Below are 15,785 nucleotides of genomic sequence, written 5' to 3'. Positions count from 1 at the left end.
TAAGTCAGTTCCTGGCGTTGGCCCAAATAAGGTCTGAACATGTTTGGTCCATATGTGTCCGTCCTGCAGGTGCAGCTCCTCAGACTCAGACTGACAGAGAGGTCCACTGGTTCCAGGAGGAGTTTGCACCACTTCACAATCAGATTACCCTTATTAAGTCGTAACAGGCTAAAATTAATAAACTAGTTATAAACCATTCNACAATCTCCTAGAACTTTAGAGTAAAACATACATAAAAGAAAAACATACAACAATTTAGTATGTTGAAATCAAAGGAAATGAAGTGGATAATACACTACATGTCTTCAGGTTTTTGTCAAACCAGTGCTTCTTTTTTGTTGTTTTCATCTGCTTGTCTGTGGTTTTGAATCATTATTGGCTGTGCTCTTGAAGATGTCATTTATACTCTGAGCAGCCTTACAGTCAGCAGGAGCAGGGCTGGGCTTTTCTAGAAACTCTTTAATCTCTTCACTGTTGCCGCCTCTTGGTGTTGCTGGCTGTTGTCTGGGTCCCATCTATGTCCTGCGTATGTTGAACAGCTTCCTAGGTTTCTCTGTCTCTCCTCCCTGTTGCTATGGAAACAGGGCCGGCCCAGGTGGAGCCACTGGCTGGCGTCTTGTCGATCACGTGGGGGCCTGAGGATGAGGAGCAGCGGAGAAAGTGATACCCCTACATGCACATTAACGGCCACTTCATGGAAACAAGTCGCTCAGCCGTGCTTCCTCCTCGGTTAACGGTTGAAAGAAAGTGACGGCGGCGTGGTGTGTACCCGGGGACCGAGGGCGAGGCGGTTCACAGAGGACCCGTCCGACGTCCAGCGGTCAACTCGCAGTGAAAACGACTCTTTAGGGAATCGTTTTTCTGGAGGAAAATACATCTCGACTCTTCACTGTGACGGTTCTCAGCATTTTCTGTGTCGTAGTCTTTTTCAGTTTTTTTTACCCGGGGTTTGGTGGAAGGCGCATCCTGTATCTAGCATGGACTTGTAGCGTTGACGCCTGTGTATTTACTCCCGGAGAACCGGGGCAGGCAGACGAGGAAGGAACACCGATGAAAAATGATGCATCATGGAGTCTGAGCATCTGAACTTTGAGCAACAATTTCATGTCGGAGAGAGAGGCAGCGCGGGAGGCGGCGGAGCTGCGGAGGGAACAGCCTGACACGGAGGAAAACGAGCCTCCCTCTGCTTGTCTTGTTGTGAATGTTTGACTCCTCTGTTCGCGGGCGACTCACGCACCGAAAGGACCTGGAGGACGGGACGACAGTGTGTGTTGTGATGCTTCTGTTCCATTTCTTTTCTGTTGTCAGTTTTGGTTTCTCCAGCAAGATCTTTGCTATCCCAGAATGGCTCGCTTTGAAGACGAACTGTCCAGTCGCTATGGAGGCAGCTGTCCCGCGGGCCCGGCCAGAGGGGCCAGCCGGCAGCCGGGGCCTCCGGGGGGCCAGAGAGTGTACAAACAGACGATGGCCCAGAGAGCCAGGACCATGGCCATTTACAACCCCATCCCAGTCAAACAGAACTGCCTCACCGTTAACCGCTCTCTGTTCATCTTCAGCGAGGACAACATCATACGGAAATATGCCAAAAAGATCACCGAATGGCCATATCCTTCCTGCCCAGTCTTACCCTCATACTGCTCTCACCCGAGATCACCGCGCCGAACTCTGCCAAAAAATGTGTCCATAAAAGCCTTTAATTCTACATATATACGATATTCAATCACTTTAATTTATATCAGTAAAATCTAAAACTTCCACAGTTGGTTCTTCTGTTGTTTCCACAGACTTAAATCCTCAGTCCGTTTCCTGTAGAATAAGATCTTATTCCAGAGAAGGTCTTCAACCATTTTCTTCTATGCATCTTAAAGTCACACCTGGATCTTGGTGTCATTTCTTTCAAGAAATAAGTTATTAGTAAAATGAGGTATGAATGCTGGGTGCAGGACATGTTGCTTGGTGTTCTTAAAGATCTTATAGTCTGCTGTTACAGGGGTTTCTTGACAAGGTATCCTAGTTTTTTAGACTCTCACTGGATACAGAATTTGTCTCAGCTGATCTTAATCCAGGAAGATTCTTGTTGTTTGTCTCTATTGAGGGCAGGTGGAGCCTGGTCAGAACAGGCATGAATTGGGTCAAGGTATTAAGTACATAAACTAGGGTTTTAAGTTAATTTATAGACTTTATGACATCAGTGTGGAGGTTCACGTGGTAGACGTGTCATTTCACTGTCATGGCTGTAGTCTGCAGATGGTGCTGTCCAGAGTGCTGAACTCCCAGCAAACAGCAAGCTGGCCTCAGCATCAAGGCAGTGGCAGTCTGCATGGGTGTGACACCAAACAAACAAGCCATAGCTATAAAATGCAGCAGGATGCATTTCAAATGAGTTGCTGGTTCATTTCTAATTGATTTAGCTTGCAGTGAAGGATTGTGTGAGTGTGGCTGCCACCTGTTGAGTTTAGTGTATCGACTCACCAACAAAATAACTTCTCACTGCTGTAGATTTGCATACTTTTTTTTAAGGAAAAGTCAATGTTAAATGCCTCATATGTTAATGAGTGTTAAAGGTGTTGCAATTAATTCACATTAAGTTGTGTAATAGCCTCCATTACTTAAGTCACTGCTTGATTACCCCTGGTGCTGAACAAACATTTATAAAGCTTTAATGTCGCATTGCCTTACTGAGTCTTTATCCTGACGCAGAGCAATCATGACAGCGCCACAGGATGATCTATTGTGGCCCCAAGCAGCTGGAGTCCATTGGCCGGCTCCCTGTCCCGAGGATGCCCCCTAACCCCCCCCCCTTCCTCCCTTCTCCTGGCAGAGCTGGACCAGTCTTGAGGGGAAGTTGGAGTGGTGCAGGGAAGTGAGATACCAAAGAATCTGTACAAATCTGTGTGTCATTTCTTGAAGTTGTGTAAAGGCACTGCAGGCAGAAAGGTGATTATTGCAAAAGATGTGTGAACTTGTCTCTATGCAAATACAACTAGTTAACTAGCTAATTGTAGATCTACACATTAAGTTCAGTCACTTGTCATGAGAAAAAATCATCTGTCAACTCAGTGTCATGATGTCTTCTGTGGCTGTGGACGGAGCTTTCCAAAGTCTGAAAAAAATAACTGGTGATGTCATTAGGCTTTGTGACGTGAAAAATTCAATAGGAAACTGGGACGCCTTCAGTCCTCTTCAAGTAATGCTGTGTCCCAATTTCATACTCGATCCAAACTGTATGCAGTCATTAGTAGAGCTGCACAATTAATTGAAACATAATAGATATCACAATATGACCAAGTGCAATATCCAAATCATAGGAGCTCTAATTTTTTCTGATGAAGGTCAAATGTGTCATGTTGTTGTGCATTGTTAGCACCATAAGTGTTGTGGTGTTACATAGACGCCCAGACTTACAAATCATATTCTCCAGATGTAAAGGAACACATCTGTTGGGTACAAGACCAACAACAATCCCATCATCATCATTTTTATATTTTTTTCAGTGAAAATTAAATGAAAAAATTATAATTTCAACTGAAATCACAATATCTGGCAAAAATAATGGCAATATGATTTTTTTGCAGATTGTGCAGCCCTACTAACTACTATATACTAATCTTTATTGCATACTGTTTTAGCAGGTAGTAGAGTAACACCTGCCTACAGACAGTTTACTGAGTATTTGTAACATTTCAACAGGTTGTCAGTTGAGATTTAGGTGTGCTTAGCTGTGGATTTTTTTTATAATGGCAGATTTGCCAGGAAGTAAAAAAGAGGAAACATCTCGCCCATGCGGCCCAGATGGGTGCAAGTGCATTTGCTGTTTTAACATTGGGGTGTTGAATGGGAAAATGACAACAGCGTTGGTCTGAAACTAGCTTGGGTTGCATTGGCGCTGCTTTGTGCCGGTGTAAAGTCGGGCATCAGGTCTTTTGTTAGAAAGATACATCAACAAACACCAAGCAACAAGTCAGGTGACGTAGGTTTGTTCCCAGTTATGTTTTTGACATGTTCAGGATGTTTTTTTTTTTTTTGATTTGTTGCTTTTCATCTTCTGATGTTTTTATGTAGATGTTTAATGTGTGGTTTGTTGTTTGCATGTGCAGCAAACTGTGAATTTCCTTTCCACATGAGTTCCTTAATGCTCTTACTCCATTTGAGTACATGATCTTGGCCACCATCATCGCAAACTGCATTGTGCTGGCTTTGGAACAACACCTTCCGGCCTTAGACAAAACACCGATGTCAGAGCGTTTGGTGAGTAGCCACATACCTCATTTTTATTTCCTCCTGCACAGCCCTTCATGTCTTATAGAGTAGAAAAGATAATAAACTGCAACCACAGTGATGTTTTGCTGTTATTTTTGTTTTGAGACATTTTGGTATGAGTGTCTTTGATATCTCTCTGTAAGAAGTGGCTCCAGTTTGCAGAGCAGCTCACAGAGGTGGTCTGGTTGTTTTCAGCTGCGGACTCTGACTGCTGCAGTGAAGTAATAGACTTATGCTCTGCTTAATCCAATCTTTCCTCTTTTTCCAGTCCACGTGTTCATGGATTTGAACAATTCAGTGCCAGAATACATTCAGTGAAAATAGCAAATGTTTTAATAAGAGCTGAAAATGTGCAGCAATAGTGACACTGTTTAGTGACACATTCATTTCTCAACAACATTTTGAATATGTTATATGTTTTATTTTTTGCTCAGTGATACGGACCCTCTCAGCACTGTAGGTTCAGCAAAACCCTGCAGAACTGCCTTTGATCCCCACTGTGTATAATTATGTCTGGTTACCCCTGCTGTGCCCTACCCCTGCCCCAGCTCTCTTGTTAAATCTTGCCATTAAAGAAGCCAGTGTTGTGCGCCTCACTGTCCAGTCAAAGAGCTGGGGGTGGCAGGGGCAGGGCTGTTTTAAGAATGAAATGTCACTCCTGAGACCCCCTAGCTGCCAGCTTTCATTGATCCCCTCTCTGAGACAGGCTCACACCCTGTCTGACAGACATGCCACAGAGTTCATGATGATATAAAGTGATTAGTATTGTCCTGCAGCATGATGAAATCTCCTTTACAGCTTTTCTGTCTTGCCTACTAGCTATTATTATTATTACCTAGCCCCAGTAAACATTTTGAAGACAAGTCAGTATTTCTTGACTCTTGTCAGGGAAATGTGTCTCTGTGTGTGCTAGTGCTAAATGCTAGTTATTTTCATTGTTGATTCATCTGCCAATTTTTTTCTCCATAAATCAATTTTAAAAATTGCTTAAGCAACAACTCCCAACATTTGAAAAGCTGGAACGACTGAATTTTTTGGTCTGGAGATAATTTATTGATTATCGAAGTAGTTTTCAATTAATTTCCTATCAATTGAATAATCAATTAATCACCTCATCTTTCAATACTAATGCCAATATGATACTTGATTTACAGTATCAAGACCATAATGGTACTGATATGATTGATCTGAATGATTTTGACTCACCTAGCAAGATGCTCTGAATGAATCTAACTTCATCTAAGAAGGGAGCCTTCCACTGGCACCTTCCACTTGTGGCTGAGAACCAGGCCTACTTTCAGTATCTCCTCAGTGACATGAATTAACTTTTTTTTCCGCATAATTGAAGAACTAATTATGTCTGCACTCAAATCAGGTCGCCGCCTCCTTCCATAGGCAGGAAATCCAGCCAGAGACAGTAGAGAAATCTACATGTGTAGAGGATCTTTGATCCAGCGCGTTAGCATTGCCGTAGTGGCATACAGCTGCAATTGCAGTTACAAACGTCAAATCCACCGAGTACCAAGAAAACAATACTAGAATTTTGTCGGGAGGTGGAGGCGGCACGAAATTTGATGGAAGTGGCCGCCTCGCAATTATCTATGCAGGAAAAACCTCGACAAAGGCAATGTAGAGACTGGCTCAGGCATTCTAATGCTGAGGCTTTCTTCTGGTAACCTCAGGATCTCAAGCCCAACATGGTAAATAACACTTCACAGGAAGTAACTTGGACCAGGAGTCTAGTGTTCCCCAGACAGACACAACCACCCACTCAACCACTGTGAACCCTCAGTCCTCTGAACCCACCACAGGGGGGCAGAGTATGGAAATGGACAATGAGTTTGATGACTTGTTTTTATGCACTTTGACATGATAGCACTGGAATGAAAGAGCTGCAACAGGCCAATCCAGATATTGCTAAGGTGTTGGATTGGATTGAGAGGAGTGGAGTGAGAGGAGTGGATCTCGACCACCTTATGGACCAGATATTGTTGTCTTTCTGTTAACTACTACTCTACTCTCTACTGTTAACTACTCTGCCGTATCATGAATTCCTCCCTCACAGAGAACGCTTAGTCTCAAGTGGTTGTGTCCTCCTTGCTTATTCCTAATGTTCTGCAGCACGTTCATGGAAGCCCTGCATCAGAGCAAGCATGCCAAACTTGTTACTGGCCCTCTATGTTTGAAAGATATTGAACAGTGGGGTAAGCTGTGCATCCCATGTCAAAGTCACAGGACCACTGTATCTAAGCAATGAGCACCAATGGTGCCATTCCAGAGAGTGACAACTGACATTGTTGAATTACCAGTGACTTCTAAGGGAAACAGATATGTGTTAGTAGTAGATGACTACTTTGTAAATCTAAACTCTTCCTAGTCAAACGGCCCAATTGTTAGCAAATTGTTAATTTGAATAATAGGTGCTAGTACATAGGGAGTGGTTTACAGTGATTGGGGCTGGCAGTTTGAAGCTGAGATTGTGTCAATTTTTAGAGGTTAAGAAAACACGCACCAAATCCCTGCTCACCTGCAGATTATCTGTAACATGGTTTTCGTCTATAACACGTCTGTTCATGGCGGCACCAACTGCATTTCTTACTATTTAACTTGGTGGTGCACTTGGACTTACCTTTTTCCCATGCTGACATTGACTTCCCTGGTGGAGGGTGGAGACTGCTTTCCGGGATGTCAGGCAGTGTGCTGCTGATACCCACAAGAACTATGATGGAGTAGTCCGTCACTAGCTGTATGCAGAAGTGGATCTGGTATTGCTGCATAATCCTACATTGGACCGTATGAGACTGCCTCCCCACTGGAAGGAACCCAACAGGGTCTTGGGTGTGTTGGACTCTCATGTTGAACCTGGACTCACCTTTCGTGTTGGCTCTCATTTGAACTCTAGTGGACAGGAACAAGTAGTCGAACATGGTTCTTTTAGTCGCCTCTTGGCTTCATGCTCCTTCACTGCAGGATGAAGGGTCACTAGATGTGGACTGTGTGGCTGAGGAACCACTGGCCGCTGGTGGCACAGGAACTGTTCATGTTACAGGCATCAATAAGCCACAACAGACTGTCTCTCACTCTCGAAGAACTGTTAGACAGTCAGTTTGTTTCAAAGATTTACACTAATCCACATTGTCACTTATTGTTAACTGATTTGTTTGAAGGTTTTGAATTAGAGTAAGGAAAATATGTGACAATGTGGATTGCTGTGTTTTCTCACTATAATAGCACATTGTTTCAGTGTATGGTATGTCTAGACACTATGGTGTATCAGCTATATCTGGTGTCTGATTAGGATTAGTGTGGTATACTGTGTTGACATGCAGTTATGTATCAGGACATGCATAATGTTTTTTTTCTTGTGTTATGATGGCAGGTTGCTGCTAGTGTTTATGAGTCATTTCTTTTTTGGGGGACAGTAGTTATGGAAGCTGTGTTATGGAGTTGCTTTCTAGCAAAACGCTCGGAATGAATTTAAGTTCTCTCTGGTAAGAAGTTAGTGAGTGGCTTCACTGACGCTGAAAATCTATCCAGTAAGGCATGTTTTAGTAATGGATCTTTGTGTTTGTAGGCTTATCGATGCCATAACACTGTTAGAAATTTATAATAGTTCAAGAAAGAACTTTACAACTATGTAAAGTTAACTTGTTTCCAGAACTGCAAAAAAAAAAAAAAAAAATAGTACAAATACCTAGGTCATGTTACAAGTTAACCAGGAATATGCACTTGCATGAGGCTGATTGGCCAACGCAGCACCTTGTTGGATAATGTTACATTGTGTTTGTGGCCAAAGAAGAGTCAGGTTCTACTTTTTGCTAATGACACTGTGTTTTTGGCTGTAGCCCTGTGTCAGGCCACCCACTATACCAAGGTAGTGGTCTTATTGAAATGAATTAGGTGACTGCCCTTTTTCCACAGTGGTAATGTCAGTCCAAATACACCCTTACTTTGAGAAATATAACAGGATTTGTTAAATGTTAACACAAGCTGAAAAATAATCTAAAATCATCAAATGATGATTTAAATCAAGGAGGATGTCATCAAAGAGGAAGAGGGAGAAAGTAAACAGACATTCTGAGACAGATTTCAGTAGTTTTCGATACTTGATGCTACAGACACATATTGTCATAACATTGTTTATATATATATATATATATATATATATGTATATTACATATTTAAACTCAAATTTCTTAACAGAGAAAAGCAACTGGATTACTACTAAGTAGTTCTTGACCAGGGCTGTAGCTAGGATGTGCCCCCCAATGGACCCCCCTCAAAAAAATCTAACCAGACACCAAAAAGAATGTGTTTAATTTTTGTTTTTGATTATTTGTAATTTTGATATTTTGTGTATTGAACTGATCAATTATATTTTCTTCAAAGTTTAATTTTTTTTTTTTAAAACCCTCTCTACTCTGTCTTCATTCATATTCATTTGTGGTGAAGCAGTGATACCCTTATCTAGCTATATATTTCTTTGGCTTAAACAGAGTCAAACTTAAATATACTGAAACTAAAAATACTTGAATCACGCAATTAAATACACACATTTTGTTATGGTTGGACACCCTCAGGTCCAAAGCTGCAACTAACAAATTAGAGGACATAACATCAGTGACCCTGAAACTGTTGACGAAAATTATACTCTTCATTTTACTTTTCAACATCTGATTTTACTGATACAGCCAACTAGTAACTTTATGAATCCTCCTTACTATAATCTCCTTTTTTTCCTAACAGGACGACACAGAGCCCTACTTTATTGGAATATTTTGTTTTGAGGCTGGCATCAAGATCATCGCCCTGGGCTTTGCCTTTCACAAAGGCTCCTACCTACGTAATGGCTGGAATGTAATGGACTTTGTGGTGGTCCTAACAGGGTGAGTAGCACTGGCCTAATGGCTTATACGGCTCCTAAGTGACAGAGCTGATGGGCAGTAATGATTAATGAGAGGAGAGGATAGCTCTGCTCTCTCTCTCTCTCTCTCTCTCTGTCTCTCTCTCTCTCTCTCTCTCTCTGTATGTGTGTGTGTGTTTGTTTGTGTATGTTTTACATTTCTAATGATCAGTATAGCCCAGCCATCACAGATGGCGGGGTGTTTTCTGTTTTCTTCCTGTCCAAATGAATTGTGTGTTAAGGTGGTATTGTCTACATTTGATGTGCAGAGGGAAATCAGTGCACACACAGTGCAAAAATTAGTGCAACACAGGATTTCAGGGAAATGTATTTTGTGGCGCTGCATTACTGATTTAGAAATGATGAAAAACCATTCAAATTGTTTCAGGCAGTACTTTTTATTGGACCCAAAGGGCAAAACACAGACTCAGGAACAGCAGACATTTTAAGTTTTTTATTGTAAAATCTTGCAAAGCTGGCAGAGATTGGGTTGGTGGAGGCAAGGACTGTGGGTTGAATCCTCATGGAACTTGGCAACTTGAGTTTGACTGTAGAGTGATAATTGATAACCTTTTCAAGGACAAATGGCCCAATGTAATAGAGTAACAGTTTCCTGGATTAAGTTCTTTAAGGGATATTTTTGGAAGATAATGAAACCTTCTGACCTGGTTCAGGGAGCTGGGATCCGTTGCTGGACACTGAACGTTGAAGGTCTTCATTATTCCAGACCTTCTGACAGTGGTGTAAATGACACTGGACTGAGCGAACTGTGATCCTCCTGGGAAGGAAATAGTGGTGGATGATAACAGAGACCTAATGAAGGAGTTATGGGCGTGTTGTTGGACTCTGCCTCTCCCTTTTTCCAATTGTGTCTCCCTCCCTTTTTGTTTGTCATTAGTCCCCAGTTTGTGTCTGTAACTGTCTGTCTGTGTACTCATCTCCGCGCATTCTCTTTCACCATGATCCGTGTCGCTGGTTCGTTGTGGAAGCAGACACCTCCGACACTGGAGTGGGTGTGGTGCTCTTGCAGTGTGCTGGCCGACTCTCCAGCTAAACGTCACTATGACGTTGCGAATAGACAATTGCTGGCAGTAAAACTAGCATTAGTACAGTGGAGGACTGGCTGGAGGGGGCTGAACAACCATTTATTGTTTGTAGAGATCATAAAAACCTAGCCTGTTTACAGTCTGCTAATCCTCTCAACTCTCCTCAGGCTCACTGGGCTCTATTCTTCAGCAGGATTAGCTTCACATTAATTTATAGGCCTGGTTCATGTAACATTAAACCCAATGCTCTGTCCTGTCAGCAGGTGCTAAAAGATTCTGAGTCACAAGCCTCTTACCTGGGAGATCAAGTTGGTAGTGAGAGAGGCTCAGTACTTGCAAAATGACCCAGGTAATGGTTCTCCTTGTCCCTGATTCTGCTCGCTCACAAGTCCTCAACTGGGTGCGTACCTCTCGTTTCTCCTGTCACCCTGGCATCAACCACACCCTGTCTCTTTTATAGAGACATTTCTGGTGGCTTTCTGTGGATGCTGACACTCGAGGCGCACCACCCACACTCAGGGTAAAGTCTCCCATCGTCCACCAGCTGGTTATCTGCAAACCTTGTCTGTTCCAAGTCATCCCTGGTCCCTTATTGCTCTGGACTTTGTTTCTGGTGTGTAACTGTATTGAAAAACTTTCTGACTTGGTTTTTAATCAGGTGGAAGGGGTCAGTCAGGCAATGGTTTTTGTCTGTGGAACAAAGAAGGGCTGTCTCTCCATTGTCTATGGCAGTAATGAAGGAGATGCTGGACAGAGTGGACTATGATTTCACCTTCCTGGGTAGGAAACAGAAGAGGTTGGCCGCCTAAAGAGGATTCAAAAGGTGACAGACCTGTGGCTGTGCTGATAAGCCAGTTGTGGGTGTATACGATCCAAGTCAGCTGAGTGCCCCAGGAGAACGCATTGTTAGCAGTTACATATTGCAGATCCACCTCCAGGTCCTGATTGTCTCTCTCTGTCTGACCATTTAAACCAGAGGAAAGACTGACAGATGCCCCTAAAGCTTGACAAAAGCCCCTCCATGGCTGAGAGATGAATTGTGGACCTTGATCACACACAATGTTCAGTGGGATATCATACAGGTGGAAGGGCAACTTGGGAAGGGTGACAAAATGGACAGCTTCAGAAAAACAAAGAAACAAAGTCCAGAGCAATAATGGACCATGGATGACTTGGAACTGGCAAAGGTTGTGGAAAACCAGCAGGTGGAAATTTTTATGATCTGTCTAAACAATGCTTGTTTTGCATTGGTTGCAAAATGGTTGTTTAGCCCTCTCCAGTCAGTGTCTCTACTTTTAAAATGCTAGTTTTACCACTAACAGTTCTCTATTCCCAACTAGGGTTGTCACGATACTAGAAATTCAAACTCGATACCGATACCCAGGAAAATACTCAATGCTCAATACCATTTTCCATACCATGGGGAGAAAAATGACCCTAACCCTTTTTTAAAATAAAGATTAGAAGAATACAAACAATAACATCAATGACAAGATTGATGTCAATGTCAACTTGTCATTGACATCAATGTTGTCTGAGGTAGTGTAAAAAAACAACAACAACCGTAACCTTACTGTAAACTGTATATATATATATATATATATATATATATGACATGCAAATTATTCATTTACAGCCCTGTTTATTTTCTCTGCTTCTGGTGACTTTTGTTGCTGATCAAATAGAGTTGTTAGGGTAGGCTGTCGCTGTTTCTGTGTAGTTGCTGGTCGACTTTTCTCAGCTTCAATTTGGGACTTAATAATAAATAAAACACTGTCTATTAATGTTACAGACAAGCAGTACTGATAATGTTTGCTGCCTTGCTCCCACATTAGTCATAGCCACTAGCCGCTAGCTTAATGATAACTTAACAGACAGCTAATGTGGCTCATACTTAAATGGCGAATTTTAACGTGTGTTGCTGGCCAGGTAAAATAATAATGCAAAATAATTCCAAGGAACTTTTTCCAATTTCAACTAAAACAGGTTTCGAAGGTCCTTCAGCAGCAGCACTTGCCATGCTAATTTAGTTTTATGCTGGTGATACCAGCTCAGTGTTGTAAACGTCAACTAGCGCTCATGTGTTCAGCTGCTAGTGAGAGGAGGGGCTGTGTGCCTGCATGTCTGCAGTGGTGCTGTATGAAGTTGTGTGTCGGAGGAGGAGGCGAAGACGGCACTGTTGGTATCGATAATGTTGCAAATGAGTATCTAATCCGATACTAATTTTTAGTATTGATTAGTATCTGAGTATCGAGTAATTTTTTGACAACCCTACTCCCCACGTCGGTAGGTGTTTCTAAGGTCATGTTTGGTGAATATGGAGGCTCCCTGTAGTGGCGGTACCCACTACTGTTGATCTCACAGAGACAGGGACAGAGACAAACTGGAGACAAATGACAGACAAAAAGGGAGGGAAACACAGCAGCCACAATGGGAAAGGGGGAGAGGCAGAGTCTAACCGTAACAACCATGGCTTGATTGTTTTCTGCAAGAGCCTGAAGGATGTATTCCTGGTGGCCTAAGAAAATGCCCCGGCTCTAAATGGCTTTCTGTAGGCTTGTGGATTCTGTGGCTGTGCCTGCTCGGTCCATGTTGGCCTGATGTTCTGTTGAAGGCAGTCGTTTTCTTTGACCCAAAGTGCAGAATACAGACATAGAAACAGTTGAGATTTTAAGGTTATTATTTATTGTAAAAACTTGCAAAGTTAGCAGAGGCTGGGTTGGTGGACTTGAGGGACTGAGGCAGTTTTCAGACAGGTGGGAACAATCCAAACCAGGCAAACAGGATGAGGATGGGGCTGGACGTGACAGTCAACAGGAGATGATGAACTGTGGCAGAGAAAGCATTAGCAGGAATACAAAGAGGTAGCACAGGAGGTAAGACAGGGAACTTAGCCGTAGTGTACCACTAGTGTAGACTGAACGATTTTCCATCAGTAACAAGTTCTCCCTGTTTAGTTATAATAATTTTGAGTTTTCAGAAGTGATGCACAGAGGCACTGGAGCTTGTTTCACCCCTGTAAATTGGTCATCAATGGTTAACAATATATTGTGTCAGAGCTTGTTTTAAATGATGTAGTAGCACATGATTAATGACTGATGCTTCTGAAATAATTTGAATAGTTTGACAGTTTTTAAAGTTTTCAGCTGAAGTAAACTCTCAGCTATTATAGAACATTGGGGGATAAAAAGAAATCTGGTGATCTGCTCTAATATTTGAATGAATATCATTATTCAGTTACATCACATTACATTCTCACCTACATCAAAAACAGTTCATCACCTCACAGTGGACATTCACTCTGTTTCAGACTGCAAAGAAACTGACTGGAATGAATAGTTAGATTTTGGTGCTGTTCTCACCTATGAACTGATTAACATGGCAGCCTAAAGATGCTCTTTAATTTAATAGTTTTATCATATATTATTATTATCACCATATAACATGTTTTACCCCTCCCCTTGGAGAGGGGAAATGGAACACGTTTACACAGAGACAAGTACATTGTACTTTTATCTGAGAACATTATCACACAGTGATTTTACTTCTTCTGTAGTAAATGTCTTTTCAGTAACAGTAGTTAGTGACCGTTCACCTGCTGATGTGCTGCAGTCAGTGTAGTGTCTCCTCTCCAGTCTCTGGAGTTTCTGTTACTGGTAGAGTTTATTGCTGCTCTGTCTGAACACAGTTAATGTTGCTGTTTTCTTCATCACAGTGTCTAACTACTTGCTGTACATTTAAACTTACACTAGTTCTGCTCCAGCAACCAGAACTCTCTGCTGCTTTTAGTGACTTTCACTAACTCAGCAGTTGTTTACATGCTTTTCAGATCAGCTAGTTACTTTCGCTTAGCAGTTAGCACGAGCTTCTCTCTCTATCTGGACCAGCAGATGAACTTGTTCCTCAGAGTTCCTCAGGTGTTGTTGTAGCTTCAGTGTAGAGGAAAGTGATGTTTATTACATCTTCAGTGATGTCTGCTGTCTTACTTTAGACACACAGCTCCACTCGTTAACTGGAGCTGCTCATTAACCTGAGCTGCTCTGGTCTGTGTCCGTCTGTGTACACAGCAGCCTTCAGTGTGATAGGCTATTACTCATGACGTGTAACCAATCAGATGGTGCTGTGGGTGGGACATTGCTCCAGATACAACCACATACAACCCCTGTAGTAAACAGACACGATCAATTAGCCTCTTTTCAAATGTTAATGTTATTTTTATTTCTTAAAGTTGTCTGTTTTGGGGTTGTGTTAGGGTTAGGGTTCTTTTCACCTCAGAAATCAATGAAATATGTCATTTGTCAGACGTTTGTCAACTGTCTCCTTCTTAAAATTTTATTGCACATTCATGGGGTTTAAACTGTAGTATGAAATTAACAAGTTGTTGTGCCCACACTTTGGCCCCAGTTTTCTTAGGGTTAGGGTTTGACTGTTTTTGCCCACCCATGCAGTGAGGGATGCAACTAATAACTATTTTCATTATCAGTTTTCTAGATTAGTCAAAGAATTGTATAGTCTATAAAATTATAAATATAAATATAATAATGTTCTGATAATGAAAAGTTACCAGAGCCCAAACACATTGCATATTTTGTTTAACCAACAGTGAAAAATGCTAAAGAATTCATCATTGTTGAGTAACTATAACAAGCAACAAGACACTTAAACTGTGATCAAATTTGTTAGTAAGGAATATTTAACTTATTTTTTCAGCACTCTGTAAAACTGACATGGCTCTAATGTGTTCATTTATGAACAGTGTGAGCAGTTGATTGTGCTGTTGAAATCATGCATGTTCTATACATTATTTTCATTTAGTTGCTGGTTTTAGAAACGCTCAGTAAGATGAAAAGAATGCTGCTGGACCCGTTTGCTCTGTCATCTCTGATTGTCTGTGGCTAAGTAAACAGAGAGAATCCCTTGGTATTGGATGAGAGAGCTAGTACGGGAATAGTGCTGTTGGTGTGGGGGGATGGAGAGATGGAGAACAGAGGAGGCTGGAGTGTTGCTGGTTGGTGGGGAAGGGCGGTGGTAGTGGCGGAGGATGCTGTTACACTGCAGAAAGTCCCTGGGCGCTTGCTGGTTCCACAAGGGGATAGCCTGGCTTCTCTTACATAATGATACAGAGATTTGTTTGGCCCATCTACTGGGGTTTATGTCAGGAACCTCTCTGCAATAAACAGAGACTCTGCCAATTCCCAAACCCCTCATCAGTGGCCCAGCCCCACCCACTGGAAGTCACTGAGCCTTTATTCCTGCTGGCAGAAAAGACGGGGAAGCAGTCCATGGAAATTGTAATAAATGCCATCCACCAGAAGGAGTCTGCTTTTGCTGGAATGATGCAGAGATCTGAATGTATATGTGTGTGTTTGTGTGTGTGTGTATGCCTGCATGCATGCATATGCATATGCATAAGGGTTTATCCTAAGACCAGACCAGTGTTTTTGTATGTTTTATTCCCTTTACTAAAAAGCATTAGTGCCATGTATGTTTCAAAGCAAACAGTAGTATTTTAGATCCAGGCAGTAATATATTTCCATTCATTTGACTAGTGTGAAAATTTGCACTAAAAAAATGAT

General features: G+C 42.0%; 1 protein-coding gene across 1 annotated transcript in view; it reads left to right on the top strand.

Annotated features, from left to right (window-relative positions):
• The first annotated feature begins 1,344 nt into the window (after positions 1-1,344).
• The window catches only part of LOC111227530 (voltage-dependent N-type calcium channel subunit alpha-1B-like), a 180,934-nt gene continuing 166,493 nt past the window's right edge, over positions 1,345-15,785 (top strand). The window contains exons 1-3 of the mRNA XM_022753065.1: positions 1,345-1,604; positions 4,143-4,248; positions 9,007-9,146. Of these exons, the coding sequence (XP_022608786.1) occupies positions 1,345-1,604; positions 4,143-4,248; positions 9,007-9,146 (506 nt within the window). The remainder of the gene's footprint in view (positions 1,605-4,142; positions 4,249-9,006; positions 9,147-15,785) is intronic.

This window comes from Seriola dumerili, unplaced genomic scaffold (assembly GCF_002260705.1).
Source record: "Seriola dumerili isolate Sdu_G_001 unplaced genomic scaffold, Sdu_1.0 BDQW01000017.1, whole genome shotgun sequence".
In the NCBI taxonomy this organism is placed as follows: domain Eukaryota; kingdom Metazoa; phylum Chordata; class Actinopteri; order Carangiformes; family Carangidae; genus Seriola; species Seriola dumerili.
Note: the sequence above shows the minus strand (reverse complement) of the source record. Positions and strands in the feature narration are given on the sequence as shown.